The sequence below is a fragment of the Haemaphysalis longicornis genome, unplaced genomic scaffold (genome assembly GCF_048455015.1).
Source record: "Haemaphysalis longicornis isolate Haplotype H1 unplaced genomic scaffold, Haemaphysalis longicornis Haplotype H1 scaffold_1, whole genome shotgun sequence".
Taxonomy (NCBI): domain Eukaryota; kingdom Metazoa; phylum Arthropoda; class Arachnida; order Ixodida; family Ixodidae; genus Haemaphysalis; species Haemaphysalis longicornis.
In genome coordinates, this window is record NW_027526203.1 from 196,722,653 (window position 1) to 196,743,975 (window position 21,323).

The 21,323-nt window shown below is 45.3% G+C and overlaps 1 protein-coding gene across 5 annotated transcripts in view; it reads right to left on the reverse strand.

The window, feature by feature from the left end:
* The window catches only part of LOC144140870 (EEIG family member 2), a 39,028-nt gene that overhangs the window by 16,585 nt on the left and 1,120 nt on the right, over positions 1-21,323 (reverse strand). For all 5 annotated transcript variants that reach the window (XM_077672396.1, XM_077672381.1, XM_077672371.1 and 2 more), the window contains exons 3-5: positions 7,517-7,637; positions 4,253-4,443; positions 140-300 (exon numbers count right to left, since the gene is read on the reverse strand). In XM_077672396.1, the coding sequence (XP_077528522.1) occupies positions 140-300; positions 4,253-4,443; positions 7,517-7,637 (473 nt within the window). The remainder of the gene's footprint in view (positions 1-139; positions 301-4,252; positions 4,444-7,516; positions 7,638-21,323) is intronic.

Consider the following 21,323-nt stretch of genomic DNA (forward strand, 5'->3'; position numbering starts at 1 on the left):
GGTAAAATAGCACAGCAGGCACTAGGCGAAGGAGAACTATCTAATGCCTAAAGTTGGGGACAAATTTGCGGGCCGTTTTTGCCAAACCCCCGATTCCTCCCGCCTTGGGAAGCCTCCCACTGCAGAAAGGCCCACCCACCGGCAGCCGTAGAGGCTGGTCGCTGCTTGCGAGGCAGGCTGCCAAAGCCACTGCTGCTGCTGGCAATGCTGCTGCCACTGTGGTCGTCCACCTTGGCAGCCACCACGTGCAGCTCACTGGGTTGCTGCTCACTGGGCGCAGGGCACGGCAGCAGCGTGGGACTGCACGCGGGGGGGGGGAGGAATGCACAGCAAGGCTTCACAAGGACGCACAAGGAAACACAGTAAGAAGGCAAGGAGCCTCACCACTGCCTCTAATCACACCTAGATACATCAGAACGGCACCTTCACTGCACCTAAGTGTGGCTTGCTTTGATCCAGATACAGCAAAGCGTGACATCAGTTTGGCTGTGCAGGGCTGCACAGTGAAAGAATTGTCATTCCCTAAGTAGCCGTGACAATTAGCAAACTTGCAGAAAATGCATTCACAATGTTTGACACCATATAATTTGGAAAACAAAAATCAACTTTTGTTTAAAAAAAAAAGAACTATCACTGTTCTGGGTGGCTGACAGACATCACAAGCGCAGACAAGCCACTAATTTATATTCTGAGTAGTAGCGAACATGGCAGAGCTTTGCTAAAGTGTTTGTACTCCTTTGCCTTTTCTATACAAAAACATGCAGGAAAAAATATCAACCTAACGATAGTTTTTAGAGACCGTGTTCTTCAGCTTAATATTATGCTACCTTATTTGGTGAATGGCCACTGCTGTCATGGCTATTCATTCAGTTGGGAAGCTAATGTGCTCTGCTCCCCAAACTTATGCGATCACTGAATGCCATTCACATCGAATGTCATTAAGGACTGGTACTTTAGTGTCGAACTAATTCAATAAGAATGAATGACACTTGCTCTACATGCCATTAGATTAACCGCATGACAGGGGTATTATAAGAGATATGGTTTTTAAACACCACTATTAGCCAGCTGCAGTAAAGGTGAGATCGAAGGCTTTCTCTAGTGTTAATGCAGTAAACCCTCTCTTCTACGCATAAGCAAGCAAAGAATTCCGATTTAGCTAACATTGTTCAACACAGCAAGGAAAGCAATTTTACTGCAAAGAAATTGATTTCCGTAACAAGTCAATACATCTAACATATAGACTGTGCCATGCAACAATACTATATCGAAAGAATTAGTATGCAAAATATTATTGTGGTGTAACAGTGCATTGATGCATCAAAAGATACAACTGATCTTGCCCTGCCCCAACCCCGCTAAGGCACAGCCTTGGAAGCAACACGGAGACCATCCAATACAAAGGGCAAAAACTTACTGCGACAAACTGGCTCAATTCCTGTTAGGATACGAGGCACCATTAGGAAATACACACAGATAAACAAGTTGCACATTTGGGTTTCTCAAACAATGCTCCCCGTGATTCCAGCCCAAACTGAACATCATTTATTATGAATCTACCTCATATGGTGGGAAAAAAAATTCCTACAAAGGACAAACAAATAACTTATATGGTACAGTAAAAGCCTACTCATACAATGCTTCTCAAAAGTGTCAGCTAAAAATCAATATCCCACAATAACTTAACAATAACTGAGTACTGCCAGCAAGCATGGTGTACCTCTTGCCCCATTATTCTGGCGAAATTGGCTTGAAGAGCTGGTGACCTAGCAGCACTAAGACTCCCAGAAAAGAGCGCATTTTAAAACGAAACACTTTCTGCAACAGCTACAAGACAATATTTTATGCCAGCAGCTTTAAACTAAGGCTGCGAAAGGTTCTTAAGTGGGAAAGTACTGGTAACAGCCATAAGCATTTTGGAGCGGGTACTGCAGCATACACAGAGTCAACTTAAAGGGGCCATGAAGACAAAATACAAATTTGGTTCAGTAAAAAGACTGCTTTGTACCGATAAAGGCCCAACCACATGAACGCGTAAAACTGACGCACTCATGCAATGGCGTAAACCGGCGTAAGCGCGTAAGGAGCCGGCGTACGCCGAATGTATTGCTACGCGCTTGTTACGCCCAAGTCAGAGCCCGTCAGACATCGAAGCAAACTTTCGGGCGCACGGTGTTGACGTAGACCTCTGGCGGTGATGTTATCTGGCGGTCAGGTCACATAACAAGACAGCAAATTGATAAATAAGCTAACCTTACTATTAATTATGGGCTAAAATGAAGTAATTTGTAAAATACGGAGAGCAAACAACCGGACAAAACACGCGAAGCAACGAGCAACTATGGGAGCAAGGCAGTTTACGCCAAATGTAGTGGAGGGTTTTTGTCTACCAAGTATGCATACCAATCCTTAACGTTTTTTAATGTCCGAAGAAATGTTTTAGTTGTTTCTGTATTTAATATATGTACTTTCGTGCGAATAGGCATTATTTGTTTTATTTGAGTTAAAATGTAGTTGAACTGGTCGCCACAAAGCTGAGTCCGGGGTAGTCGAGCCGCACTGCGCGGCGCATTGGTTTACGCGCGCGTTGCGGCAATATGTGGTTACTCGCCCTCTCCGACGTCCTCGGTCGGCGTAAAGGCAGCGGCGTATGTCGCCGCAGGCGTACGTCGTTCCGCGAGTACGTCGGTTTTACACGTGCATGGGGTTGGGCCTTTACACTGATACCAATTTTAGTGCAAACTTAAAACAAATAATGGAGATGATGAGGAAAACAGATGAAGCAGTGGCGATTTCCCAGCCACTTTCTGGTAACATCTCTATGACATTACAGAATCTTGTTTGTGTGACTGGCAACCGCCAAATTAAGCCACCGCCATGAAACATGACTCGGCGATTGTAGTGGGGCATCTATTCCGTTCGTTCATATCACTTGAATGCTAACGTTAACACACTCATAACTATGCTTTACTGCTTGCCCATAATACGTCGCTCCTGCCTAAGCTATATTACGTCACTGTAGCGCACAGTTTAAAGTTTCAAATATGTTTTGCATTTTTTCAGTTACAAAAACCTCTTTTGCGAGTGGAATAAAGCTGAGTGAGTAAACAAAGGCTAGTTCTCTCAAATTAAAGTTGTATTTTGTCTTCATGGCTCCTTTAATTTTTTTAATTTAACATTTTAATACTATTTTTAAAATGTGTTTGTAAACAGGGCAGAGCTGGTGAAGACTGCAAATATAAGCACTATAATGAAGAACCCCCCTGCCCCCCATAAATATTGATGTTACCTAGTCTTCTAACTTCTAAAATACATTTTAAGGTCAGGTTCAGGAATACCAAATTTAGAAACCTGGAATTTGTGTGATCAGGTGTGCAGCAAAATACAAAGAAATTAACTAGCATGTATGAATAGAAACTGCCATTTGCTTCAACTGCCTCTGCATCTGATATGAAAATTCACAACAGATTGGAGTGACATTTTCTTTGCTACAGCCAGGCACACATTACATTTGGCGATAAAAAAATATGCCGCCTTTGCACTTTTCTGATACGGCTACACATTGTTGGAAGCCTGCACAGGTAGGTTTCACTATATGGGAGGAACACAGTACTCTGGTGTGGCAGCCGGGGCATTTCCTCCCCAAGTAGTGTGGAGAGGGGAATTGTCGAATATCGCCTGAGGGGAAACGATGGAACGGATCTCGAGTGGAATGAGGGGCAAGACTGATGCTGCTCCCTATTGGGGATGTTTACCCCTTTTCTCACCCTTGTGAAGAGAGGAACAAAGCCTGCAATTCCCCACCTCCTCCAAAGAGATAGTAGCATTCATTTGGCTCGTCATCACCACAAGGAGTGGAATGAGGGAAAGGGGGGGGGGGGGGGTTCCCTGTCCAGCTCCTCACAAAGGACGGTGCCATTTTGCACTGCTCTCCCTCAATTCGAGGAACCACGCTTGCCAAGGAAGAGTGGTGCTTGGTCAGTCCTGCTCTTCCCCAATGGGAGCAGCAGACGCAGGATGGTGACCCTTGTCAGGGGCGTATCATACCGTTCTTTATCACCATGAAAGTCCCTTCTAATTTTTTAGTTCTGTAGTAGAGGAGTGGAGCGGCACCTCTAACCTGGACTCCCTCTCTCTGCACATGCACTAATGCACGCACGCACACAACTTGGCTCAAATGAGCGCAGTGGAACGCCTGCAGCTCTAGAATGAAACAGCGAGACCCGACTGGCCTTCCAAAGCAGCCACTCACGCCTTGAAGCAGGGGTCCCCCGAGAGGAGCGTCATGCTGAGCGACAGCCGCAGGATGGAGTTGTCCTGCCGGTGTTTGGCATCGTAGCCCTCGAGCAAGTAGCGCCGCGAGCAGAGGCCCGCCCCCGCAAACTCCACCAGGTTGAGGTCGGCGAAGCCCAGCTTCTGGAAGGACCGGCCTCCCTTGACCTCCTGCCAACACAGGGGAGGGGGAACGGCACAGTCAGGGGACACAGTAGCTGAAAGACCCATCCCCTATAGGGATCCAAACCTGAAACCCTCCAACTGCACTGATAAGGCAGCTGGAAAAAAAAGGGGAACACGCCTTTTGAAAATGAAATTCCGCCCATCAAGACCTTTTTGCTTTTGTATTGTTCGCTGTGAGAGCTTCAGAGCTTTACTTTCTTGTTGCCCCCTCCCCCAACCAAGCAAAAGGTGAGATACAAAAAAGACCCCAAAGACTGGGTAAGACTGCATGAATGAAAAGCTTGACCAAAGTTCACCTGAAATTCAACAATAAACTATGGTTGTAGTTAGGAAGCACCCAGCTGGAGAACGACTGAGTGTGCGGAGATAAAATTGCAACACAGAGCAAAACAATGAACAGCACAGACACTGCGCAGAACATCTGAAAGCATGAACGTGGCAAAATTGAATGTCACTATCACTGGAATATAATGCAACCAATGAAGCCACATAAAGAAGACATCCTGTTTACAGATACGCAAGTGAAGCGCAGGCACTGGCAAGTTTAGCAATCCACTTTGGGGTGCATATGATTGCTTAACTTGTCCAGCACCTACACTTGGATCTGCAACCAGGACAACTCCCTAGCTTAACTCTTTCACGACGGCGCCATAGGCAATCGGAAGCCGGCGTCCGATGATTTTAAATCTCCCGCAAAATCTGAAACCCGCGCTCCACAGACAACTATCCCCATCTGGTGTGTTCATTGGCAACTTCTCTTTCAATTTCGGTTTCGTTTGTTTCTGTGTCTCGTGTGGTGGCGGCGTAGAAAGAGAAATTTGAACCGAAGGGGGAGGGGTGGAGGAGGAAAAATGGCGTCGGGTTCACGCCGCGCTCCGCACAGTCGGACTGCTGTAGCAAGCACTTCGGCAGCTCCTGCTGTCGATTTTTCTGATTTCAGCAGCAGTGAGGGGTCAAGCAATGATGTGGGATCTTCAGATTTCAGTTAGGACGACGAAGCTCCGGTTCAGGTGCCTCGCACTTCAACAAGCGCTGGCAGGTAATTTCGTTGTGACTCCGCGCTGTATTTATAAACAAAACTTGCTTCTTATCTGACGACTGCGGTTTTGATTTTGTGTTTAGGGTCTCGAGAACGTACGGCCGGGATATTTTGCCAAATGCACAGCGCTATATCGCGCTATCACCTTCAAGATAACCTGGCGCTCGTGTCAGATTAGCGCTGCAGGGTTCAGGTGCGACGCTTGTCGAGAGCGCTGGATTTTTTTTCTTGTTTTTTACCACCGAACTGATAACAATTTTGTGCGAGGACACAAAAGAGTATACCGTAATTACCCGATTCTAACGCGCACCCGATTTTCCTGACAAAAAAAAAAAACTAAAAAACTTGCACCTCCGATTGTAACGCGAACGGAACTGTGTGAGCAAGAAAATCGATTGCGAGAGAAACGGGTGATTTATTTCCCGAAGTAATCTCACTCATCTCACTCCTCGTAGCTCTCCACTGACCACAACATCTCGTCCTCGGTGCCGCCAAGCACGTTCGCGATGCCACACTTCTGAACGAACGTTCAACCATGGTCGATGGGATCGTGGCCCACACCTCACACGCCCATCCCGCGAGCTTCTTTCAGAGGCGCACGCTTCAGCCGACCGCTCGTTTTGAACGCGTGAGAGCCGCTGCTGCCATTGCTGTTATCAAGCGCGCAAGTGGAACGATTTGACGATTGGTGTGAACGCCGATCGAAAAGCCTAGGCGCCTATGCTTCCTGCGTCCGAAAAATCGTTGCTAAAAGCTTTGGTGCCGTCTCGACATGGCGATGGCGATGGGTGGGACGAAATTTCCGCTCTTTCGGTTTCGGTTTCGTATCCGATGCATGCGATTTTTCGACCTATTTTTCCGGAAAGTGCGCGTTAGAATCGGGTAAGTACGGTACTTGGATGCACGTTTTACAGAGACTCACTCACCCTTGAGTGCCCTCGCGGCGTGGCACATCCGTCAGTTGCGCTAGGTTGACGGGCCCTCAAAAAGCCAAAACTTGGTGTACACTGTTGAGTTATATATTGAATCATAGCCAAGGAACGTAGGAACAATTTGTATATCTTAAAATACCTGAAATAATTTTTAGTCTCGGTAAAAGTGCCGAATTGTGTTTTTCGTATACTTTTCTTGGGGGCTTTTTTCTGATTATTTGACGAATAAACTGTAAGTTATTGTACCTTTAACAAAACTGCTGCTTTGTGTTTTGAAGAGCAATCTATAAGCTACAATTTCATGCATAGCAAGGCTACGTGTGTTCAGTAGCTCAAGAGAAAAAAAATGTTTTGTTGAAGCACTTAAAATCGGTCGTTTTTCCGCCGTAACGAAAGAGTTAAAGGAGTACTGACACGAAATTTCAAAGCTGAGATAACTATGTAAAACGCTTCCTTTTTATCAGGAGATATCTCCCAGCAAGTTTCAACAGCAACCGTTCAGCGAAACATATCTAAAATCCATTTTAATCTTCGCCCGCACGAGAAAGCCCAGAGCGGGCCGACGTGACATCATCTGCTGCGTGCCCCAAACTGCCGACGTCGGGGCTCCCGTGACGAGGCCGACGCGCTGGCTGTGGTTGCCGCGCGCTGCTCGGGCGTGTGTACACATCATGGTTTTGGGACTGACGTCATGCTGCCCGGGTCTGTGGGGACGGCGAAGACCTCGGCCGGTCTGGGCGCGTGCGTGCGCTCGCTCGCGCGCGCTTCCAGAGAGGCAGCGATACGGCAAGAATGGTGACGCCATGTGATACATGCTGTCATGGCGGCTGCTCGGCGTTTTTTTGTCGAAACCGAAACTGGCACGAATAAACGACGCCGTAAATGAATGTTTATGCTGCGCTCGACCGTCTAATCTGTCATTCTATGATTAGTGGGCTGGTAGGCACGCCTAGCAGCGAAAAAAACGTAACATAAAAATTTCGTGTCAGTACTCCTTTAACAGGGTGACAGAAAATGAACAAAGGTAAACAGGTGGCCCAGCAAAGTGCCCCTGAGACAAGTGCCCCCCATGTGTGAAAGAACATACTTTCCTGATGGAGATTCTGCAGATGCATGGGTCCAGCTCTCCTGTGTTGGCATTGGCGCTCATCTTGCAGGTGAAAACAAACTTGGAGTCCCATTTCACACAGTGGTTGCACACCTCCTCCCTGAAAGGGTGAAAGGAGAAGAGGCGTTTCAGCAAGATCACAAAAAATGGGAACACTTTCAAACAGGAACTGCAATATCAATCACATAGGCTGGCACAGAAGAAGACACCGTCCATGGTTTTTTTACAAGGTGTGAACGACACCCACGGAACAATCACCAAACTGTTTTTAACTGCCCCGCAAGACAATACTACAAAGAGGCTCTTATAGAGAATTGCAGGCAAACCCCCCCCCCCCCCCCAGAAAACAAATTGAAACCTGTCGAGTAAATCAAAAGCATCCCCTGAAACACCTTAAAGGCCAACTGCACTCAAAATTTCTACCTCTTGAAAACCTTATTTCCATGTAATCTGCCCAAAAAGACTGCAAGGTACAAAACATGACAGCTGAAATACACGTATCTGCAGCGCAAACGACCATCAAAAATCGGAGATTCTGAAAGAAAAATTGAGGGGAGCGCAGCCATTGTGACCAGGCTGAAGTGGTGGTCCAGACACGCGGCCAGCCAGCGCTTCGCTTGCGGCCGGCCAGCCGCTCTGCCCTCACCGCAGCCCTAGGAGAAGCGTGCCCAGCAGAGCTTGAGACAAGAGATGATGGCAAGCCTCATTTGTGGCTGGCCCCCAAACTATGAAATGTCGCATTGGAGTGCAATGCCTCGACTCTACGTCAGCCATTTCTTGGTTGATGGCTTTTTGCTTGTTCCTGGGTAGTTTACACGTGCTAGATGTGCTCGCAAACCGTTGAATGCCACCAAACTGCCAAAGAAGACTGCCCGAAGCAAGCAGCACTTCTGAATGTAATTTTGTGTAAAACCGCACATGTAAATCCAACGAACGTGCTAGATTTTATGCTTACAAACCATTTTGCATGTCTGTAACAACCTCCAGCCAGCAACAACCCGGTGAGAACACACACAGCTAGCTTGGCAAGTGGTGCTGGAATGGGAATTCCCGTAGATAAAACCAGCCCAGTGCTTTGTTTGGGGAAGCGCCTCTTATCGTGGCTCACAGCAACGCAACGCATGCTACCAGCCAAGTTACTTCTGCCAGCATTCTTCTTGATCCCACCACAAGGATCACAAAGACGATAGGCAGAGATAACAAGCAAACAGGCAGGTATTTTCTTTCCAAGATAACGAAACAAAAGCAAATGGCATATCTGCATTGAAGCCAACGTGGCACAAAACGCAAGAATACAAGCTGCATAGCGACTACACTTGTTTAATGTGCAAATAACAGGCAAAGAACGCAAATAACATTATACTTGCAACTCAATGTGGACATATTACGAGACAGGCTCTTTGGAAGAATTTCTACAGATCACGTGGAAGACAAATGACCTTATCTGTGACAATTCACGAACTCTAAACACTGAAACTCGGAGCAGAGATTATCGCAAGGCTTATAAAAGGCCTCGTCATAGAAAACACCGGTCCTCAGTTCTAAATGGAAATAAGCTGGAGATCACCCATAGTTTTCCACAAAACAATTTATGGTAGATAGTTCCAGGATTTTACGCCAAATAAGTCCACATTTCTCAGTCCAGCCTCTTCCGTTACAGTAGAATTTATGAAGCAACAGCTTCATGCAAGCAGCAGCTTGCACTTTACATGTGCAAATACTCGACATAAATACCCATTTTGAAATAAACATGTAATTAATGACAATGCTCAAAAAAGTTCAAATTAAAGCTTAGCATTGAAGCTAGACAGGCTATAAGCTGAGTCAAAGCAGATGCCTGCAAATAAACTAAGACCTCCTGGGGATTTTTGCCATGTGTTGAAATTTCCCACACGCAGGCCCTTTCATATTTGCCTCCATCACATATACGGCCTCTGTGATCGGAAATCAAATGCACCACCCCTTGAGCAGCACCTTAATGCATTGGCCACCATGTCACTGTAGTATATATACTTTTTTCCAACTTAGCCGGATTTAGCAGTTTGAGCATTGTATCCTAAGCATGGATGTATTGCACATATATCTGCATTAACTTATTTATAAGTTGTAAATAAACAAACAAATCAATAAATAAAAAATAACCGCAGCTCATTTTATTTCATAATTTCTCAGCAGAAACTTTTTTTTGTGTTATCTAATACATGCCATGTGCAACATTTGCTCCTTACTTAAGAATGCAACTGAAAGTATGAAGTCAAGGCAAGCACACACATTGAGACAACAGGGAAGCAGGTTGCATAACGAAGTTATGGCCAAGATTCACCAACAGGTTACTTGTGTGCATGTGCGTGTGGTGTGCCAGCAACGCAGAATATTCGGAATTGCTCTCGCTTGCAGAAGAAGCTCTGTTCATCAATGAGCCACAATGTCTTACTTCAGCTGCTATGCATTCCTTATTAACCCCAAATTTTTCACCAAGACAACAAAATGTACATAAATATGCAACAAGCTAGCGGCAAAAAAGGTAGTGTAACTAGTAAAAGCACATCAAAGGATGCAAAAAGCAGAACTGCGACTGGGATATGTGCAAAGCAACGCATCGTGCTGATCACTTTTAGTTTCCTGTTCTTGTAGTGCTCCATTGCTGACAAAAAAATATGCCTCAATAATTTTTGACAACATCAAGAATCTGCAAATTTGAAATGAATTTTGGATTTGTTCAGTACAATGCAATTTTTTATGCCCGTCACTTGACGCGTCTTTAAACTGAAAATTGGTGTAACGAATTCAGAGGCAAGAATATTGACAGTGCAGCTTGATGTGCCATGAAACCACGAAAGCTTCTCACCATAAACAGTAAAATTTTATTTGCTTTCAGGGTTCTTTTTTTATACATTTAACAAATGGCACCACTTTGCTCTGGAACTTGGAGAACTTATTCGAACAGACAAGCCCTGTTCATAAAAAAAACTGCATTGTTTTCTTCATGCTGTTATCTGCTCTGCCAATGCAGTAGTTCACACAACTTGGAATGAAACCTATATACAAAAACACCAGTCTACTGCCCTTACCATGGACACTGAGGTGATTAAAATGTTTGCAGCAAGTTATATGCTAAAAAAAACACACACACACACACACGCACACCTGCCACAGCCGACCATATAAGGTGTAACCTTGTTTTTAAAAATAGAACAAAATAAACAAGTGTGTTATTTGCATTGCGTATGCATAGCACTCCAGTGCAGCTTGAAAAGTGTGCGACACAAGAGGAGTGCATTTACATGCCTGCTAACGACCTTTTGCTAGCACTAACTGGGGTGGAACTGCGGGAAGCCTCTCGTTTTTTTTTTTCTTTTTCAGCCTGTCATGCAAATGCCCAGAACAATAGGCACCAGCAGGGAGGGAGAGGGAAAGAGGAAGAGCTGCAGCATTACCGCTTTCAACTGCTTCATTTAGGTTGCTGCAAACACCTTTAACTGCAGATAATTGCCCGTAGCAGCAGCCACCGCGCATTCTGTGTCCACACGCAATGCAAAGGGCACAATCAAGCGAGTGCCTCCCAAGAGGCCCAGCTACTGGCAGCCCGCCAGGTCGAGAAACAATGCTCCTGGTCTGTCACCCGGGGATGTGACAGCCGGCGGCAGCACACATCAGCCATCAGTCAGGCCCCTCGACCCAGAAAAGCTGCGCTCGGCAGTTTTAGAAAGAGGTGGCATCAACAAAGCCCCAGCTCACTGCCAATGCGCTGTTTTTTTTTTCGCTTGCTTTTTCTTTTCCTGCCGGCTTTTCCAGCAGGCCAAAGGCCAAACATCAGCCTGTCGGAAGTGGAGACTTGGACAAAAACACCAAACTGCAGAGCATTCAATGGACAGGTGGAGCTAGCCATGTAGAACAGGTCAACCTTGGCCAGCCACAGCAAAACACCATGGTTTTGGAAGTGAGAATTAAAATCCTAACTTGCCGCACTACTAGCTTGCACACAATAATTGTTTGTTCTTTTTCAAAAGGAAAGAGGGCATAACTTCTGCAGATTAACTGCTCCCTTCACACATGCCTGCAACAAGCCAGCCAAGATTTAAAAACAAACACCACTGCATCAAGAGCAAAGCAACTCTACAATGGTTCCAAGCTCCTTATGTTTGCTAAGACAATAGGACATAATTGTGATCCCTGTGCTCCTGCTGAATTTTTAATGACTGTCTGGTTCCTTTAAATACACGGCATGCCAGAAGAAAGCCAGACACTTAGAGGGAGAGAGAAAAAAGCCAAACACAGAATAAAAACAAACAAGCAGCAAATAGCCCCCGTCCTCAGCACACAACTCATGTTTGAATTCATACATCATTCCCCTGAAAGCCGGTAAGCCGTGATGAGCTTAAAATTCCCCCTAGCGCAACTTCGGGGCTCGATGGCCCTAGGGCATCCAACCCACCGTTTACAGGTGCCCCTCCCCGAGACCAAAATAAGGTGCACACACACAGCGCACCCTGGAATTCTGGAATGCCAACAACAAATCTCCTCGAAAGGAAGCCAAGCAAACCGAGGAGACCAGATGCGAGAGTGTGCGGCCAAAGCCAGACGGCCGGAATAATAAACAAGGTGGGCCCCGTGGCTGTGACCAGATGGGCAGCAGGCAGGCAGCACCCCTTCCCCAGAGTTTTCCACTCCAGACATTCCGGGCCGTTGGCTCAGGAAAAACAGGCACGAGCACGTCTGTAAACACGCGCACGCTTTCCATTTCTGCCCAGTTGCTAGGAGGAAACGAACACGGGCTGGCTCACTACACGACTTGAGGAAAACACTAAAAGACGAGCCAGGGAAGACGAGAAACAGAAGAGGGACTTGCTTGCCCTAACCCCGCTCAGCACTGTTTCGTCAACCACCCAGGAACCGTGCATTAACTAGCCGAGTTGAAGGTTCAAACCCCTACATGAAAGCTTCGCCGGCAAGCAGTGTAGTTTATCTCGTTCATGCTTCTTTCTTACTTGCAGCTTTAGTTTGGAACAAACAAAACCACTGAAACCACTCAACATGTGGCCTCAGCTCCTTAGCCCTGATCTCAACATGAGAAAACAATCACTGCGGGCAGCATCCATGATTTTCTCTGCAGACACTGCAGGACGCATAAGACTGGATGCCCTTTCCAATTTCAATAGCATGGCAACTAATGTTATAGTAAATGAATAATAAAACAATTTCAGCAGCTAAAACAACAAAAATTCGGCAGTGTATAAAACAAGATTTCTTTGGGGCTAACAGCAGGATGCAGAACTGGGGCCCCTTCACAGTTCCATCTCTTGCCCTTCTGTGAACATCTTTCAAGAATGCCCCTGGGAAACGGATGCCAGAAATGACTGATAAGCAGAGGTATGCCACAAGAATGGCAAGGACAGCCCGATGAAACCGATAAGAAATACGTCATTCCTGAACAGCGGAAAAACAAGGCGTGTGCCTAATTTGTTTCTAGCCCCTTGAAATTCTCCTCGTGGACCACGTATCAAAATCCATAACATTGTTCAGTAAAGGTTTTACTGCATTCCACTGCCTTTTGACAGATTTACGGAACCAAATGTACCGCTAACAGTGCAGCTCTGTCTTACAAACTCCTCCCCAATTTTGCTCCTAAGCTCCATGACAAGGTGCTCACATAATGGGTGCCCAATGTCAATAAGAAATTGCAAGACGAACAAGCAAGCACTCACAGGTCATCCCCTCTTTTGACTTGTTCTTTATTTTCTGCCCATTAAACAAAGATCACGACACAAACAAGATCCACGAAAAAAGAAGAAAAAAAAAATGTAAATGATTGTGCCAGAGCTAAGCAAGTATTTCTCAAAATTATGGGCAACCAGAAAAGTGCTTAATAGAGTTTCTTTGACGCTACCTCCCTGGACTGCGCAAATGTATAACGAAGCCTGAGCAATGGCATCACCATTGGCAATTAAGCTTAACGTCAGGGCCGTCAAACATTAAGCCTAAGCATCAGCCTTACCAGGACAATTAGCTAAGGCTGCAAGTCGTAATAACGGAGAGGATAAGGAAAAGGACGATGATGACACTCTCACACCCACATCTTCAAGGGGCTTAGTAGTCAAAATACAACACTGTTCCACTTAAAGGATCTTGCCCTGGGTAACTCATTCAGCTCTATTCCAGCCACAAAATACGTTTTCTAAACAAACAAACAAAAAAAAATTATCACATTTTGCACTACATGATGTCACCAGTGACGCACCAGAGGGAAACAACCGAGTCTGTGTTGTAACTGCACATCAGCATTCCGGTGATACGACCGAACGGAGCTAGGGGGCTCCACTACAATCGCCCAGTCATATTTCTTGGCGGTGGCTTTGATCGGTGGCCACCCTAGGCACAATCAAAATCCTCTGATGTCATAGAGACCTCGCCTTCTGAGAAAACAGCCACTGCTTCATCTGTTTTCCAGAATATCTCGATTATTTGTTTAAAGTTTGTGATGAAATTTGCATCATTGTTATTGGGACAAAGCAGTCTAAAGAGACTAGTAAAAGTAGTGCTTTGTCTTCGTGGCCCCTTGAAGCTGCACAAGCACAGACGCTCTCTGCAACTCAAATCGAGCTCAGTGCTAGTGGCATATACCGGCAGAGGTGTATCGACAACGCTTTATAAAATGGCTAACCAACTCAATCATTGCAGTCGGTCAAAAAGTTCAATCAATCGATCCCAGAGCGAGCACTAGGAGGGTCAATCGCAAGAAATCAGTGCTTCTAATCCCAATCCTGTGTGCACACACTGCAACCTAACCAAGCACTCGCTCAGAGTAGCAGCACACGCTCAAAGTGGGGTACTGGAACACGCTTTATAGGCAGGAGCGTATGCTGCTGTCGTACGATATTCCATTGTTCGTGCAGCCAAACGGTCTGTCACATTTTTTTTGCGCACACACAGCCAACAACAGAATTTTAACTTCAGTAACGAAACTCAGCACAAGAAAGTATGGAATAAAAATACGTCTAATTCTTAGCAACAATAAGCACAAAAAAGTCAAACGGTCATTTCCAACAAAAAACGGTTGAAACGCAAAGCTTTCTCTGGTCGAAAGCCAATGTTTCAGACTTGGGTCATTTGGATTTTGGACTTTGACTTTGGAGACATTGGCTTTCGACCAGAGAAAGCTTTGCGTTTCAACCATCCTTCACTTCACCCACGACCATCATCGTCGTCAGAGAAAGTTTGCCTTCCTGCAGTGTGTTTTCGTGTGGGCAGTCGCTATCAGCGAGGCAAAGAAAGCTTCACTTTAAAAAATAAATCTGGTTCGCTGGCCTGTCCTTCCGCTGCTCGATGATCAACACTCCCATGCTACGCAAGACGGTGGCGCCACTCCGAATCACAGGTCCTCTGGCTCCTCTGCCCCTGTTCAGCCAGCCCACTTCCCAGTAATCCACTGGGGATTTTCTCAGTAAACACACCACTCCCATCGCTGGTGAAAGGAGCAAGTGACAAGAGGTGTGTCCACCTTCCTGCCTAATTGAGGCATCGGAACCCCAGACCGAAAAGCAGTGCTCTCCTGGCATGACAGCCGCCGACGCCTTAAAAAGTGGCCATTTATGAGCAACTGAAACGCTGCTCGTGGCACCCATAAAGCAAGTAATTTAGCTGGAACATCATTTACAGCAGTCGCTCAGGCAGAACATGGTTCTAGCAGAGAAGAGTACAGGCAGCTGACCCATAAGGGCAACTTTCTACTCAGCTCATGCTCGGCAGTACAGCCACTGTTCTGCTTGGTTGGCAGGCCGCTGCTCGTTTGTCAAGCACATGTTACTCTCCCAAGAGGAACGTGAACTGCGCCAAATTCATGAGAGAACATTCACATTCCACACTCATCTCCACTGTACACTCTAAATTCCAATAACTCGACAAAAATTGGCATAATACACCAATGATAAAAAATTCCGCACTTACACAAAAGGTGAAGAAATGCACGCGACGCCTAATAGCCACGACAGTAATAAAGACTACTACATCAAGTGTGCAGCAACTGAGCATTTGCAACGGGCTGCAAGCAAGTGCTTGGGTAAGCGTGTGAAAAGAGCAAAAAAGAAAAAAGTCTGAGCACTTGTGTACCAGATTACATGCCAAGAAGGAAGCAGAGCTGCCGTGATGGCCACGAAACAATGATGTCAACAGACACCCATGTGGGCACAAGCGCAAGCCTGAATGGAAGAGACCAAGCCGCTTCTTCCTGCCGCCAGACGTACACCTACACCGCCAGATGCATAAGGGGAGGATGCTTCCAGCCCAGGCATCACTGATGCTATGGCCCAGAAAGAATCGATCGTGCACACCACGTGAGCGGGGGCTAGGAACGGGATCGCCTCATCCGCTAAACAATGCAGGGCGTCAACTGTAGCGTGACCACATCGCTCCCACGCCAGCCAATATCCGGCCATAGCGCGACAACACACCTCACTCTCCTGCAGCCCTACGCATCAGGAATGAAAAAGGCTCGGCAAACTACTGGCCACATTCCTCGTGACAATGCATGTTGCCACCATTCACTTCCCAAACAACACTACAAAGTGAAGTGTGAGCATTTAAATTCACAAGGACAAGGCAAAATGACACGTCTACCGGCCCAGCAACTGCCAAGGTACAAACACCTACCATAATATATATATATATATATATATATATATATATATATATATATATATATATATATATATATATATATATATATATATATATATATATATATATATATATGAGGCAGAAAAAAAAAAAAGAAGAAAGAAAGAACAGGCATTTCCCCTTGCAGGAGCCCAATATCCATTGGTTCACCCCCCGCCTGTCCATGGCACGTCCTCAATTTGCTTCTAAATAAGAAAGGAGGAAGAATATTTATCCCTGAAGGCCATCACAATTCCAAAAATAACTGAGAGCTAGATTCTGTGCAATGTTTAATGATTCATTACAAGCAGTCTATAACCGAAGCAATTTTTAAAGCAGTGAATTGTGACGTGAAGAGCACCAGACTAATTTAGGCCAGCTGTGATCCTTTAATATGGTATTATTTGGCCTACACAAAAGATAACCTTCAATTTCGTGCATTATAATTCATGCGCTTATGTTCATGCTTTATATCACGAATTAGTTTTCCTCACCACATGAAATACAACTGCCATGGCCAGAAACAGTCTTCTCATTTTATCCATCTCAGAGAATAACCAAGTTAAACTAGTTATTAATTATCCCATGCACCTCTTCCTTAGGGCAATGCAAACTGGCACCTAATGAAGATATGTCGGCCCATTGCTGCCACATGGCCACCTGAATGGAGAACTTAATTGACACGAATGTAAGGTGGCAGCTCTCACTACAAGGAACACAGCCCTGTTACCTTTGTTTCATGACAACTTGTGGTATACAGTTAGGCATGAGTGTCTAGAGAATATGCCTGGCCATTCTGCAAAAACTAGACTGAAACTGCACAGCAAACAAACAGGTGCACTAACTAATACGCAATGAAAGTGCGCCTTTACACAGAATGCCCCGAAATTACACGAATTTCATTTGGTTGTTGTGCCCTTAAGTCCAGTTAGAAAGATAGATCACACAATTAGAGAGGGAGAAATTATATTTGCACAGAGCAGACACAGAAACCCAGTTAAATACCTATAACAGCATGGCAGGCTTAACTGTTCTAAAGTACCAAGCAAAGCAAGGCGTTATTTAGCAAAACTTTAAAACAAAATCTTGATATGTAAAGGCCCCAAAGTAAGCAAAATTTTTAATATCAAAAATGATGCAAGGTCAAGAAGGAAATTTAAAGGCACAGCTGTGAATCAGGAACTTCATGAAGCTTTTGAGAGAGGAAATAACAACAAAAACACCTAGAGATCTGAAAGTTGTGCTTTGTGCATGGAATGGAATCTGCAACCACTACTGGATATGTCCAACTAAATGATGCCTACAAATGTTTTGAAAGGATTAAATATGAGCTGATCAAGCCCATTTGTGAGGTGAACTTCACAGAAATTACTATGCGCATCTGCATGTTCACCCGCAACTTATTTTCCTGCATTTCAAAAATGCAAGAAATAATTCTGAACAAAAAGAAAATGCAGTTAAATGCACTAACACCTAATGCATACACCTATTGCCAAGAATGGAGAAGGAGGCTGCCCCTTTGCGTGTAATTTAAACTGAGATTGGGAGTTTTTTGCGGCAAAGGTACACTCCGCCTACAAGGGGTTTTGTAGCAGAGGGCTATGGATTAATTCAGACCACACAGGAGGGGGGCATTCTTGCGAAAACTGAAGTGGCAGCCACAAATCCCACCCACAAGTCCACAGCGCATTCGTGTGAATGTCCCATGGAGTAATGAGGCCAACCTAACAGGGTGCAAAGAACCCAGCCTTGCCCACTGGATCCGCAACAGCCACAGTCCGCGCGGTCCCCGCCCAGTGGGAATCTCACTAGGGGCTTGAATGCGAGCGCAATGGGAGACAGAGAGGCCATGCGGGAGTGGAACAACAGGTGCAGAGAAACTCGGACAGCTGTTGTTCACAAAACCTTTCCAAGGTGCAAGGTCATACTGGAAGCATATGCGTCAACAGCACTCAGTGCTCCAGTTTTCCTTGTCCCTTGTTTTGCTGCCAGACCTGAAGTACTTTGGAGTGCGGTACGCTGCTGAGTCGTTTTAACAGTTGCACATATTTTTACACTTTCTTTAATGGGTCTGAGCAGCCCATGCTACTACATGTGTTAGAAGTGGACATTCCCGAGAATTGCATTTCCAATGTTCCCCCTCCTCCAGTCGCACAGAACACTGGTCAGTTTTGGCAGACATGCCTCACTTTAGTTTCACAAACAACAATCCAGTTAACACACATTTTTATGCTCGCATACACACTTCTGCTGCTTGGGTTTAGCTTGACAATGCGTAATAGCATCAGTTGCTTATGTAACATTAAACTAAACCTAACCAAAATACCTGATGCAACTTTTCCATGTATTTACACATGCGGTCATTTGTGCTGGTTACAGTTCTCTGCATTTTGAACCTGTTGAGTGAAGGGCCACACCTTCACTGAGATGCCATTTCAAAAGATGTAAAGCCCACAAACTAAGGGCCACATACAAACCCTCCACAGTAATCAAGAGGACACAACAGGAAGACAATGCAGAAAGAAGTATTCGTTTGCTCCTCGAAGAACTATCTTGAACCACTCAGTCAAGCTAAGCAAGCAGATATATTGAAAAGCCACTTTTTTCCAAATACTAGGTTCCGTCATGATACCTTGTTGTGCTGTTTCCTTTCCAATAAATTAAAAAAGTTAGCTTTACACTGCCACAGCCATTTCTGTGCTGCGCTGCAGGAGTTGCACTCTCATCTACTCTAATATCATATGAAGTAACATGAAGAGAAGCAAAATTACTTATGCAAATACAAAAGAAATAGAAAAAAAAGCAATATGCTGCACGTAGTTAGATATTAGTTTTCTTTGGTTGCTACGCAGGGCAAAGACTCACATGACCAGGCAAGCAAAAACCTGCTCCCCCCCCCCCTCCCCCCCTTCACAAAAGCAAACAGACAACCATGCAGAGCAGCATCTCCTTAGAAGAAAGGGAGAAGAAAAGGGCACATAAAAGAGTCTTCCAGTACTTTGGATATTCACAATGGAAAGCCGAGGTGGCATGACAACTTCCCTAGGGCCAGACAGGAGGAGCACAAAACATCAACAGAAATAATCAAACTCCTTTTCCTACCACTCAAAGGCATCCCCCCATCTGTAAAGAATACAGCCACCGTTTCACGTGCTGCTGATACTGACTCCCCCAAGAGCTAAGGCGAGCAAAGTTTGGGGTCAAAGTTTGCAAGTTCAATCAGGTACAACGTAACACGTATGCAGCAGGCACACGCGGGAGACGAAAAGACCTTGCCGCGGAGATAGCCATCTCCCAAGCGGCAAGTTGCCCTTTTCACTTATTCTGTTCCCAAGCAGTGAAGAGGCTGATCGGGCAAGCTGATCAGGAAGGAAGTACGGCGTCCGTGTGCTACTTTTTGGGCCGGTAAGTTATCGAATGCACCATTTCTAGGCCACCAAATTAAAGCAGAAGAAGAAAACCGACTGCAAGTGCTGCAGCCACATGCGAGTGCCTGCACACTGCATTTTTCGAGGCTCACCTAGGCAATATGCCCACATTTAAAAAAAGGAAGAAGAAAAAAAAAGCCACAGATGGGCAAGCTACGTACGAGATCACACAGTGTGCGGAAGTAAGCTACATAAAGTTGGCAAAAAATGAGGTGAAGGAATAAATGCTCATAGGCTGCTTAAACCCAGGTCAATAAATGCGCAAACAAATGATGAAAGAAAAAAGTGTTTACAGCTCAGGACACATAAAACTCTCCAGCTGTTTATGACATACAGAGCTTCATCTGTGAAACTGCTTTCCATTGAGATGACCTCTGCAGAGACCCCCTGTGGCAGCACAGCATGTTTGGAAAACAGTACATTCATGTCCAAATGACCTGAGCTGCCCCCCTGCATGTCTTTTTTAAACTGCCCTCCAACTTTACGAAACGGCTGACATGTGATGCTGACCCTCCCAGCAGCTGTTTCGGAGCAGAAATAAGCACACCTAATTAGTTGAAAAACCATTTCCACATTGATCAACCAAGTGAGCGCTAAATCACAATTTGAAACAAAAATGCAATCAGAAAGAGTAGCTCTGGCCTTTTTTCAAGCTTGGCAGAACAGCACGTGAAGGATGTTATCATACTAAAATGGAATTTCTGATGCTCAGGCACTGCTTCAAACTTTTTTCAAGCAGTACTCATTAAAAATACCACATGTTTGGGTCCAGGCCTTTAACGAAAGACACTTGCTTACTGACACGTAATTTTAATAACAGCCAAATCTTTTGGCAGTTCCCAGAGGTACAAGCCTACAGCTGCACACTTTGACGCCTGTGTGTCTGCGTGTGCGCATTGCACAAACCACACAAGGACTATTTCGTTAAGATTTTTTTTTTTTTTTTCACCCTTTGAGGAATTTTAGCTGGGGGCTCCCATTACTACCTTGTTCCGCCGTGTTAAAAAAAAATCATTTCTGGCGATTATTACTTCAATTTCAGTACTGTTGCGCTGTTAGAACAGAGCTAATGGTGCTGGAACCCTGTAACCGTCTTTAGTTTTGCCATTTTAAAGTCGACAAGACAAAACAATTATTTTGGGCTAAACATTAAACATACTCCATTCTCATCTGTGATCTGACTGTAGCTATGGCCAGCGCTCAGCGACGAAAGGACGGTAAAAAAACGCCATAGCTTTCAAACAAGAGAACGAACATATTGGTGATGGCAACTGTAGAAAACAACGCCACAAAAGATTTAGTACATTCACGCAAAATAGCGCTTAAAAAGAGCACAGCTTTTTCTCTTGTCCTTTCTCGCCTTATAATTCGAAGTTTTGTCGAAGGAACAAATGAATCAGTCATCGCGTGAAATTCAGACGCAGCCGTTTTGTGATTCCGCGACCGTTTTAGTTGTACTATAGAACCTGCGTGTGAAAGAAAAAAAAAAAAACCAACAACCTAGTTTATTAACCATAAAGAAAGCGGCGACGCTTTGGTGTACGTCGACGCCTTCTTTAGATAGAAGTATTACGGAATCACACGCGCCTGCGAACAGGAACGCAAGCTGACATGGAGTAGCATTTGCTATGTTTACTAAGCCGGCCCGAATGTTCCCGCTTCTCCAAAAAAGCCCGTCGGTCTACGCGCGCCTGCCGGTTTGATTT